This window comes from Netta rufina (genome assembly GCF_964035555.1).
Source record: "Netta rufina genome assembly, chromosome: 15".
NCBI classification, from domain to species: Eukaryota; Metazoa; Chordata; class Aves; order Anseriformes; family Anatidae; genus Netta; species Netta rufina.
This window is the reverse complement of record NC_140138.1, coordinates 10,291,006-10,303,129: the sequence shown is the minus strand read 5'-3', so window position 1 is coordinate 10,303,129 and position 12,124 is coordinate 10,291,006. Positions and strand designations below refer to the sequence as shown.

Sequence of the window (12,124 nt, the reverse complement as noted above, 5' to 3'; positions counted from 1 at the left end):
TAAAAACTACCAACAAATAACTAAGGTAATTTACAAGAACACAGTTACCTTATTTACCTAAAAGCTACAGGCTTAAGTCTACAAAACTGGCTGGCTTTGACATGTGAAAAAAAAATCCTATCCAATATTACTTAGTAAAAAATTAAAAAGCAGTACCAAGAATTTTTGATGGAAATATTTTTTTTATTATTATTATCATTAAAGGCTATAAATAAAGAAGAGGAGTTACTTGAGCGGAATAAGAGTCAATTTCCCTTACTGCAAATTATAATCACAAACAAGCAACCCTTTGAACAACTTTGGTTAACAGCCTATGAATTTCATACCAAGTCTGAGGAATGGATGAATGGTGAGATATTGATGAAATGTGTCATTTTCAGTTAGTTAAGTAGAAGCTGAACAGGTTGCTTAGTTATTGTGATAAAATAATTTTGAAGAGAGAAGCAGTGAAATCAATCAGTGAAATAAAATTGTTGACACGGATTTTGCATAAAGACTTTTTTGTAACATAAATGATTTCCAGTTAAATGAGAGTGACTATAAATACCTGTAAATAAACCACCCTGATAATCCCCTTGTGCTGAATTACTCACTGCTTTTTTTTTTTTTTTTTAAATGTTGCTGTATTCAGGATCTCTCCAGAAATTGAATGCTGATGAAATTACTGAAGAAATTGGAAATATGTGGAGGACTATGTACAAGCTCAGTAAGAGTTTTCCAGATTTGGCTGGGCCTAGACGCTTAGCAGAAAGTACAAAATATAAACTTGATAAGTTTAAACAGCATCTTCCTGTCCTGTCAATTGCCTGCAATCGTGGAATGAAGGATAGACATTGGGAGCAGGTATTTTAACTCTGCTTTAACTGTGGAGGTATCCTACCTCAGAAACTGACAGTTCAATGCAGTACTCCATATATTAGTAATAGTTCTGTATTTCACAGTAAGATCATTCTGTATCCTGTCACTTAATAAATGCAGTTTTGAAATTTTTAATGGTACAGGCATGAGCTTCTTTGAATTAATGGAAGAAAAGCAAATTGGGGTGCTGCACTAATACTTTTTAAGCATTTTTTCCTTGCTGTTTACCAAGTCTATTACAAGCATCCACCTCAATAATAGATTTTTCTTTATTTTCAGATTAGTGAAATTGTAGGATGTGAGATCAAACCCGATGAAACTACTACTCTTCTAAATATGCTGGAATTTGGACTCTCAAAATATATTGATCGGTAAGAAGCTTACTCTATTCTCAGTTTTTTTAGATGATCATGGTATCGTATGTGAGATACAAAATTCTAGTTTGTTTTTTTTGTGTGTGTGTGTGTGTGTGTGTTGTTCAGAACTTCCATGTTTTCACAGCTATATCTTATTAAGATAGAGATGGAACTGTCAGATGTCCTTGTGGAACCAAGACAACAAAACCCAGAATCATATTCCCAAACCACTTAATTTCTGCATTTGGAATTTTCTGTCTTTATTTGTCTCCAAATTAATACTAACTTTTCTAACTTGGTGAGCTCAAAAGTGAATAAATATTTCCTGAAATAAGAGTGTGTGTTACTAATAAGATATCCAAATGAAAGGGAAAGGTAGTCAGCTTTGCTTCACTTCCCTTCTGCTACATTGCAAAAGTATTTCTGAGATACGTGTTTCATTCCAATTTAGGCTGGAACCTATTGGAGCAGCCGCAAGTAAGGAGTATTCTTTAGAGAAATCAATACAGAAAATGAAATCAGAGTGGGTCAACATGCAGTTCACTCTGGTGAAATACAGGGATACTGTGAGTAAACATGAAATCCATATACACATTGTTGAAATGAATTACTTTGATCCTCAACATCAGTTCACAAATATTAGAGGGAAGTACTGCTGATACATTGTGGTATCATGGAAAGTGGTATCATACCCCAAAGCCTGGGCAAATGTATCCATTACTATTAGTATGTGGTTAACTTGGAATCTCAACATATTAATCCTAACAAATCTGTGAGCCTGAGAGCTTCTGCAGTTTTGTATGAAAAAGTGAACAGTGGTGAAATTTTAACTTGCCCAGAAGATATAGGAAATCACATACTGTGCAAAAGATTGTTATAAGTCACTAGCATCTCTGGCTAGCTTCCTATTGACAACATCCATCTCTTGACCTTCTAAATAGAGATGTATGGGAGAGATGTCATTTCGTATCTTCAGACATATTGCAGGCTTTGTCAGTGCCTTGCTACTTTCCTGCCTTCAGGGAGAAGGGGGGGCAGCAGGAAGCTGAATGAGTGTAAGGTTGGAGAGCAGCGAAATAAGCAACTGCTATTTACCTTAGCAAAATATGATGTCTTTACAGAACAACAGCATCCTGTCAGCAGTTGATGACATCCAGCTTTTACTGGATGATCACATTGTTAAGACTCAGACGATGTGTGGCTCTCCCTTCATCAAACCAATTGAAGCTGAATGCCGGGTAAGGAAAAGCTGGTTTCATTGAGCTTCTGTGTTTCTCGTAATATTATTTCTGTAAGTCCTTTCAGGTGTTTTGGCATGATAGGATGTTGTATAGGTTTTAACCATTTCTAAGGAACTCACATTTGTATTTTTCTCTTTGATTAAAGTTTCCAGACAAAGGTATGCAAGGCTTGCTTTAGAGCTAAAGAAAATGTAATTTCATTGCTAATCTAGTCATTATATGCATTTATTTTTAGTTCATTGTCTTGTGTGGGTCTGTTAATTTAAACAAATCCTACTGTGTTGTCTAATAAGACACAGGTCTGTCATTTGTTTTTGTATTTGTAATCCTCTGGCAATGGCACAATACATAAAGCAGCACGGAGGGGAAAGATTGAACCCACTATATAAAAGGCTTGCAAAATGGCATTTACTCAGTCTGCTGGCTACCTTGTCAAGGTATCTATTCACTGCTGATCAGATAGAAAGTACACAACCAGCATTTCAAAGAGATTTTTTTTTTTCCTAGAGAATAAAACTTCTTCGCTGCTGAAAAACAATCTTGCACAAATTCTTTAAAAGTTTCTAGCTCCTTTGGCATAGATTTTGCAAGTGTGTGTATGTGCTTTGTTGAGGTATAAAGTATCCTTTCATTTGATTGCTAGCTGTAGACATTAGCAGCCAAATCAACTCCTGTAAAGAGAATAACCTTGAAGAAAGCTGGAAGCATGAACTCTGTAGTCTCATATTCCTTCAGACCTGAGTTGCAGAATTGTTCATCATAGAATCATTAAGGTTGGAAAAGACCTTCAAGATCATCTGGTCTAATCAATTAGTTTGTAGAGAAAAAGATGCAGAATCCATTCCTGAACTGGTGTTAAACAAGAAGTCATCCATCATACAAGTAATGTTGATAGGACTTGTGGGACTATGATATGAGTTAGTGGTGCATCATCAGTCCCTGAATGTTTAGGCCTTTCTATGTTTTCCTGTAAGACTGTAACAATACAGGAGAAACTGTTAGAGTGGTATGTTTCCAAAGTCCTGTAACAAAAAACACATAGGAATCCAATAATGCAATAAAGCAAATTAATAACTTGTGATTTTATACTATCGCTCTTGTAATCAATCTACAGTTTTAAATGGTTGCTTATACATCTTAAATATTTTCAATACAGGCTTGGGAAGAGAAGCTGACTTTAATGCAAGACATTCTAGACAGCTGGTTAAAATGTCAGGCGACATGGTTGTATTTGGAACCAATTTTTAGTTCAGAAGACATTATAGCTCAAATGCCTGAAGAGGGCAGAAAGTTTGGGGTTGTGGATACATACTGGAAGGACATTATGGCACAAGTGGTAAGTGCTTGTATTCAATAAAGCATGTATTTTTAGGTATATCTGATAATAGAATGATTGCTGTCATGAAGATGTACAAGCTTTCTTTTTTTTAGTTGGATATTTGTATTTAAGTCGCAAGAAGGTTTAATGTGGAGTGGGAAAACCTTTACTAAAGCCTACCAAAATCTAGTCTTGCAATAAAAGTGGCAGATCATATCATTACTACTTTGAGATTTCCATAGAGGATGGACATTGCAGGATAAATTAGAGCTCAAGTAACATTTTAATTTTATTTTTTCTGGCTTCTGTAGACCAAAAAAAAAAAAAAAAAAAAAAAAAAAAAAGAAGGAAAAAAGGCAGAAAAATATACTTTCATACATTTTTTTTCTGGCATTCTTCAGTTAAATGATCATAATTAGGTGGAAAGATGAATGATTTGTGCTTTCAAGATCTGCTTCAGAATTCACTGGTAGGAAGTCTGCACTGTATAGTCGGATTTTAGATTCGTCTTTTAAAGGCTCAGAGACTATTAGAGCAACTAAATGGCTTATTTTCTTTTCTACCTTCCTCCTCCTTCTCCCCCCTCCTTTCCCCCTTTCTTTCCACCTTTGGGGTTGATGTCCCATGTCTGTCAGTGTAAAAGAGACATTTGGATAATACCCTTAACAATATGCTTTAACTGTTGGTTAGCCCCAAAGTGGTTAGGCAGATTGACTCAATGATCTTTGTCTATTCAACTTTTCTGTTCTGTTCTGTTCTATTCTATTCTATGGTTGTTAGAAACTTTGGTGAATATGTAGTGATCTGGTAGTGTGTCAGGATAAGGTTATAGAATCATTTTGATTAGAAAAGACGTTCAAGGTCATCAAGTCCAACCATCAACCTGACCTACCAGTTATGGGGATAGTAAATGACATTGGTTATTCTGTTCTGTTCTATACAACTAAGATATTGGATAAGAGACAAGTTACTTAGTGGCAGTATGAGCTGAGATCTTTGTGAAAAACATTGGCAGTACATGACTGTGTGACAAAGATGTTGAAATAATCAGTATAACAAAATAGAATCTGATACCTGTCTAACAGCTCAGGCCAAATAATTACCGTATGCTGTGACTCTGACAAAACTCATATGTGAATGAAAAAAAAAATGTAGCAAGCCCGAGATACAGAAGGAAATGCCAAAAAATTTAATTCATGTGAATATTGTTGCTGTATTGTCTATAAAGTTGAAATTGGTAAAAGTGTTTAAAAACCAAAGCTATCAAAGAATACATACATATTTAATAACATAAAGGCACACAACAGAGAATTCTGTCTAGTTTTTATCCTCCTAAAACATAAGTGATTGATGATAACAATTTTTATGTATGAACATAATGTGACTTTTATCAATTCTGCTGTGTTTTTATAAAGGTGAAAGACACAAGGGTGCTTGTGGCAACTGAACAGCCCATGATGTTAGACAGATTTCAGGAAGCAAATATTCTCTTAGAAGACATTCAGAAGGGGCTGAATACTTACTTGGAAAAGAAAAGATTGTTTTTCCCAAGGTAAACTAATTAAGAAGGCCTAAATTAGAGATAAAAATCCCAAAGCTCTTTCAATTTATACTGAGCTGGTAAGTCTCATTTCATAAGCATGTGTGGGATGCAGTATCATGCAACATGAAGAAAAAAAAAAAAAAAAAAAAAAGAAAAGAAAAAAAGAAAAAGAAAACCTGTCGTTTTTTCCAGATTTCCATTAGTTTTCTCAGCTTCAGCTAAGTTTGCAGTGCCAGGGACAGGTGGTAGTGGGGAAGGAAAAATCTGTCTAGCACAGCTTTAATTTAAGATTAGAAACATGTAATCACTTACAGGGCATTTTGAGGGAATTTGCTACTTTCCCATAATTGATTTGAAATTATGTTTCAGCCCTACTCTCTTTAGCTGTGCAGAGATTCATAGTACATTGGAGTTATATATGATCATGAGGAACATGATTCTGTGTTCAGAATTTTTTACACAGAATTTTTACACAGAATTTTTTATTGGCTGCACAGACATACCTCGTATTTCCTGTGTGTTTGAAACACAACTTTTTTCTTCTCTGCGTGAAAGGATGGTCATACTTAAATTTTGACAAAACTGTGCCATGAATTTTATAATGTTAACAATTAATAGCTTAGAAAAGGGAGCTGATATGATAGTTTTCCCTCTGTTATTTTACTGTCCTAAGCAACAATAAAAACAATTAGATTTTTCTTGCTAACAGTAGAATTATAATGACAATTTTCTTGTTTCGAAAGTTTATATTCATTGATTGTGTTTTCCTAACAGATTCTTTTTTCTGTCTAATGATGAACTGCTTGAAATACTCTCAGAAACAAAGGATCCCCTTAGAGTGCAGCCTCATTTAAAGAAGTGTTTCGAAGGAATTGCTAAACTGGAGTTCACGGAAGATCTGGAGATCCTAGGAATGATCAGTTCAGAGAAAGAAATTGTTCCTTTCATAGACAAAATCTATCCGATGAATGCAAAAGTAATTTTTTTTTTACTATGTTATTAAATTAATGTTTTGCCTAAATTGTATTTTTGTGGGGGAATGAGATCTAAGACATCTAGGATGAGATCATGAAAGGTGTTTCAGAAGTGAGAGTTCGCACCCGTGTTCTAGAACAAAAAGGAATTCCTACAAAAAGGAGTAAGATGTACCAAGTTTTTGGTAAATTCCTCTGGGCACTTTTCTACATCTTTACACACTTACTACTTTTAAGATGTGCCTGTCAAATTTGGATATTTTCCACATATTTATCTCTCACAGAGATCAGAAGAAAGTATATTTAAACCTAACATATTTCAAAGAATTTGCCCTTTAAAATTAATGTAATCAGGAAATGTTTACTGACTCTTAACTGTTTTTCCTGTTTGAAGGGCATGGTAGAAAAATGGCTTTTGCAAGTCGAGGAAATGATGCTGGCCAGTGTAAGACAAGTTCTTCAAGATGGTATAAAAGGATACATCGAGGTAATTATTCCTGAATTATAGTGTAAAATAAGATTTCACAAGCAACTGTACATGAACAGATTGTTCACATTCTTTTTAACCAGGGAAACGTGTTTGAAGCTAAGTGGAATCCATCTCTTCTTATTTGAAGTTTTATTTCTGATTTTATTGGAGAAAAAGTAACAGAGCTAGTTCTCATTTATTTTTTGCATGAGACAGAATAAATTTGGGGAAAATAATTGTTATTAGTGCCATAATCAGATGTGTTTACATGACTTTGTTTGGAATGGATCTTTATGTTTAAGGTTCCTCGAAAAATGTGGGTACTTCAGTGGCCTGGACAGGTGGTTATTTGTGTTTCATCCATTTACTGGACAGAAGAAGTGTCTGAAGCTATAACAAAAGGAACTTTACAAGTAAGATTTTCTTCTACCATTCTATTAATTAAGACAAATTTGTTATTTTGAAACAAGAGCCTTTCCTTGTATGTTTGTGGTGCCTTTGTCATCAAAAAACTTTTACATAGCACTTTGTTGAGGCTGATGAAATGCACACTCCAGTAATGAAAACAATTTCTGTTGAATTCAGTGGAGTTTTGTCTGATCCTAATATAGGTGGGTGTATAAGGATTTATTTTGGGATGAAATCTGTCAGCAGATAGTTTGGGCTGCCTTTTAAATGTGAATAATAAAGTTTATTAAAACTTTATACCAAATACTGCATTTTAATGTTAGCTTTTTGTTTCCATATCCTTACTGAATATCTTAGATTTAACTTGCCTGTGTTGTTTAATACTAGTTGAAGATCTTATTCTGCTTACTCAATCACAAAATTCCTGTCTGACCATTTCTTCAGTCTGGTGAGGTTCCTCTGAATGACAACACACCTGTAGGGTCTATCAACCAGTCTTGCCAGATTTTGTATCATCTGGAGACTTTCTGAGGATGTACTCTGTCCTGTTGTCTAGGTCATTAAAGAAAATTGAGACAGTGATGTAAAATATTTATAGTAAAGTGTGGAGAATCTTCGATTTATATTGATTTTATTAATTTACAATTTACTACAAATTTCCAGAAGTGAATCCAGATTCACTCAACGGAGTCTATACATTTCCTATGATAGAATTTTGGTATTTCTATTAGGAAGAAATAAAAGACTTCTGTTTACATTATTTTCAGGCCATAAAGCTCTCTAAAGTGTTTATAGTAAAATAAAATGCCAGTATATTAAAGAGAATTTAAAATGTTGGTGTAGTGCCAGGAGTTCGATTACTATGTTCTGTTAGAGGGGCTGCCTCCAATGATTGCACCCATGGGAGTTCAGGAAATGCTAGCTACAACATTATACTAATGCCTGTGTTCTGTTTCTGTGACAGGATTTCTTGGAGAAGAGCAATCTACAAATTGCAGATATTGTTGAGTTAGTGAGAGGAAAGCTGTCCAGTGGAGCCCGGCTAACTCTTGGAGCTCTTACTGTCATTGATGTCCATGGTAAATGTGCAGTTGCTGGTACTCTAGGGCCATGCTTATATATTTAGCTTGGTGAACTATTAGAGAGAAGCAGCTATAATACTTTCTTCACCAAAAGGACCATGGCATAAAATGAGCTAGAGAGTTAACATTAATTTTCTTTGGTTAATTCACGGAAGTTGAAAACTAGATATACTGGCTAGATTCATGCATGAGCTAGCTAAGCTATTTATTTAGGCATAAGGACTTTAAGTAACCTTTGTGGGCTGCACGGTCTCAATTCTTTTCTGATTGGCTTCCCTTTTTCTTCCAGCAGCAGGATTGATGAGGGAGGGAGACTATTTACACTCTCACTGGGGAACAGCAGGTGGAATTCTCAAGCTTTGCTAACATTTCTACTGTTTTAAAGGAGTGAAATGGTGGTATTCTATGCATTTAGAAGCTCTTCACAAAAGTGAAGTTGGTACATATAACATAGCTGCTGTTCTACCTCTATGCTGGGAAAGGAAACTGCACCTTTGATCCTTGGTGGAATGGACACCCACTAGACTTAACTGCTGATGGGAGGCTCCTTAGAGAATTGAGACTAGAGGATTTAGATGTGTATTTAATGATCAGAAAAACACAACAAATACTATTTCTGCAATAATTAAAAAGGCAGAAGTATCAAATTCTGCCTTAAAAAATTTATTCTATCCCTGTAAAATATTTTTATGCTGCTTAGATCATATAAGGGCATTAAAATAAAAATTATTTCACTTTTTATTTTGCCACATGAAGCTGTGATTTTTTTGAACTTTTTTTTGAGTGCTTGCAGTCATTGTTTCTCTTCAGCTTGATTTAATATTTAATAACATTAAACTTGCTTCCTGGATTGTTTCTGTATGTAAAGGAAGGAAGAAGAAAAAGTAAGCTTTTAACTTTAAACATCATTCATCATTCAACCATGCAACTGGTGTAACTGTATTTATAGAGCCAAATTCTGTCCTAAACAACGTTCTTTTATTTCCTGTCTTTTTTTTCTGGTCTATATATCAGAGTGGAATTTGATCATGAGATTGGATTTTGTATCCTACTAAGGATTTAAATGAAGCCTTGTTTTTCTCCTGCAGTAGTGGGAAACAAGTATCCCATGTGGGTTGTTTCAGCTACTGACTGTAAGCAGCCTTTACACTGTTACTGCATAGTGGGCTGATGGATGTTGCTCAGCCCATTGAGCACTGGAACCTAAATCAAACTAACCTGACTCCCTGTACAAAATGGATGGAGATTTCTTTCTAACATGAAATTCAACCTACAACTCTGAATGTTTATTTACATAATTATAAGTAAATGTTAGCTTATTTATTCATTGTTTTAAGTAAACTAACATGGTAGAAATGTTTCGTTTTTAAAAAAAAATCTTTATGTGCAGCTCGTGATGTGGTTGAAAAATTGGTTGAAGACAAAATCACAGATCTGAATGACTTCCAATGGATTTCTCAGCTGAGATACTACTGGGAAGAGAACAATGTAATAGTGAGAATGATTACAACAGAAGCCAAATATGGATATGAGTATCTGGGCAATTCTTTACGTCTGGTTATAACACCACTAACAGATCGATGTTATAGGTAAAGCCATGTTTAAGAATAGCATGTTTTTTTTAGATTGGTCTATATTTAGTTTCATATGTTACAATTAATAATAGTAGGAACACAGTTTATCAAACTGTTGTCTTTTTTCATGTTTTTGTCATTGCATTATAACTATAAGCTTACCTTGAAGTTTAGAAGAGTTCATGTGCGGTGTCAAGAGTTGGACTTGATGATCCTTAAGGGTCCCTTCCAACTCAGGATATTCTATGATTCTATGAACTTTAGCACATAAGATTTTCCCATAGGTTTTGGAGGCAGATTTTACATATCTTCTTTGTCCAGATATGGTAAAATATTTACAATGTTTAGATTTCTACACCAGTAGAGCAATAATTTCTATTGTATCCAATAATGTGTCTCTAAAAAAAGCTGGCAGATCATGGCACTGAAAATATAAAGAACTGTACAATAGCACTAGTCAATGCTTTCTCAGCCTTTTCTAAAAACTGTCTGCATTTATAAAGCCAGCCTCAGGTTCTTGTCATGGGGAGTGCTCTTTGATGAAAAGGTGTGTTTTTGCAAACTCTGACACTTTCCCTGTGGCACTGTGCATTTGTTTGTGCAACTGAGGGTATGCAGAGTGGATGCATGTAATAAAAAGCCTTGACATTCCTTTTAGAGCAATTGGATGAAAGCTTCTGCTTCTGAGAGTCATTTATGAGACAATAAAAGGTTGTTGGCACAAGCTGTAAAGTTGGTAGGGAACAAGTAAATCATTGCCAGGGGAACCTGTATAGGAAGAAAATTGGTTCATTCCTTCAGAAGCGATCTGCCATTAGAAACTACTATTTCTATTGACTGTATTCTTGTTTACATAGGACATTAATGGGTGCCTTGAAATTAAATCTTGGTGGTGCTCCAGAAGGACCTGCTGGGACTGGCAAAACAGAAACAACTAAAGATCTAGCAAAAGCTCTAGCTAAACAGGTACCAAAATATAATCTTTTGGTTTGGTTTGTTTTTTTTTTCTGGATATGTAGATAGATCTTGCAATGTCATTCTTAATCAAGTACTGTTCATTCTCTACCTGTACTTTATTCACAGAAATATGAAATATTATATAGAAATGTGTCTATATGTTGTCCTAGTGTAGTCATCCAAAATTGGCAATAATAATCCCTTCCCATTTTAGACGCTAATAATTTTATAGTGGACTTTGCATTCATACTGAGAGATGTTCTCTGTGTGTTTTTGTTGTAGTGTGTGGTCTTCAATTGCTCCGATGGTCTTGATTACAAGGCAATGGGAAAGTTCTTTAAAGGGTTGGCACAGTCTGGTGCATGGTCCTGCTTTGATGAATTCAATAGAATTGAGGTAACTTCTCAACTTAGACAAGTAAAATGAGAAAGCTTTAATCTAAGACACAAGAAGTTCTAGATTTAGATATCACAGCATTATTGCCGATTATCTACTTTTATTTTGTGTAGCCTCTTTGTTTTTCTGATCAACGCCACTGAAGTAGGTACTTAAGCGACTGTTGTTGGAGCATATGCCCTGCCTGTGCTGTGTTGCAGAAGTCTTGTGTTCTGGGTTTTCTAGGTGAAAAAAACAAACAAACAAAAAAAAAAACCAAACAACAACAACAACAAAAAAACACACTACCACCAACAAAAAAAACTACTCACATGCTCACATGTAATTTCCACTTTTGTTTGTGACAATCATAGTTAATTTGACTCCAGAGTAACACAGATTTTTGTGGGGAAAGAACTGTCCACCTCTTTTCCTTGAGGCTGCATTTATATATGTCCAACACAAGACAGACAAATCTCAGTGGAGGAATTCCTATGATGGCTAGTTGAGTGTCACCAAGTGACCAGTTTAACTAACTGTGTAACCAGGTGCATCTAATCCCCTCCTTGGTATTGCTCTGATACATGTGTATATACACACACATATATATGTATATGTGGGTGGGTGTGTATTTTTTTTTATTTTGTCAATGATGACTTTAGACAAGTTTTATTGTTATTTTGGTGGAGTTAGATTTAGATCAATATTAGTAAGTCTGGAAATTCCATGAAGATCAGTTTTGTATGTTTTAGTATCTTTAACATCTTCATTTCTCCATTTGTCTACTGTAATTTGAATTCTCATGACTCAAGTGTTAGCATTCTCATTTTCCAGTATTCTGCAATTTTAATATATTAAAGTACTGCGAGTTAGCCCTAGGCTGCTTTATTCATTCCTTACGTTTCCCCTCAATTTGGAATATTGAGTAAATCAGTCTCACTGAAACCCCAAACTCTTTATGTTGTCTGA

General features: G+C 34.8%; 1 protein-coding gene across 1 annotated transcript in view; it reads left to right on the top strand.

Annotated features, from left to right (window-relative positions):
* The window catches only part of DNAH3 (dynein axonemal heavy chain 3), a gene marked incomplete at its 3' end in the record, with an annotated part of 59,604 nt that overhangs the window by 17,603 nt on the left and 29,877 nt on the right, over window positions 1-12,124 (top strand). The window contains exons 17-30 of the mRNA XM_084296242.1: window positions 205-349; window positions 632-843; window positions 1,138-1,229; window positions 1,666-1,780; window positions 2,336-2,452; window positions 3,612-3,791; window positions 5,189-5,325; window positions 6,091-6,292; window positions 6,685-6,777; window positions 7,062-7,172; window positions 8,132-8,246; window positions 9,640-9,838; window positions 10,681-10,789; window positions 11,063-11,176. Coding sequence (XP_084152368.1) covers window positions 205-349; window positions 632-843; window positions 1,138-1,229; window positions 1,666-1,780; window positions 2,336-2,452; window positions 3,612-3,791; window positions 5,189-5,325; window positions 6,091-6,292; window positions 6,685-6,777; window positions 7,062-7,172; window positions 8,132-8,246; window positions 9,640-9,838; window positions 10,681-10,789; window positions 11,063-11,176 — 1,941 coding nt within the window. The remainder of the gene's footprint in view (window positions 1-204; window positions 350-631; window positions 844-1,137; window positions 1,230-1,665; window positions 1,781-2,335; window positions 2,453-3,611; window positions 3,792-5,188; window positions 5,326-6,090; window positions 6,293-6,684; window positions 6,778-7,061; window positions 7,173-8,131; window positions 8,247-9,639; window positions 9,839-10,680; window positions 10,790-11,062; window positions 11,177-12,124) is intronic.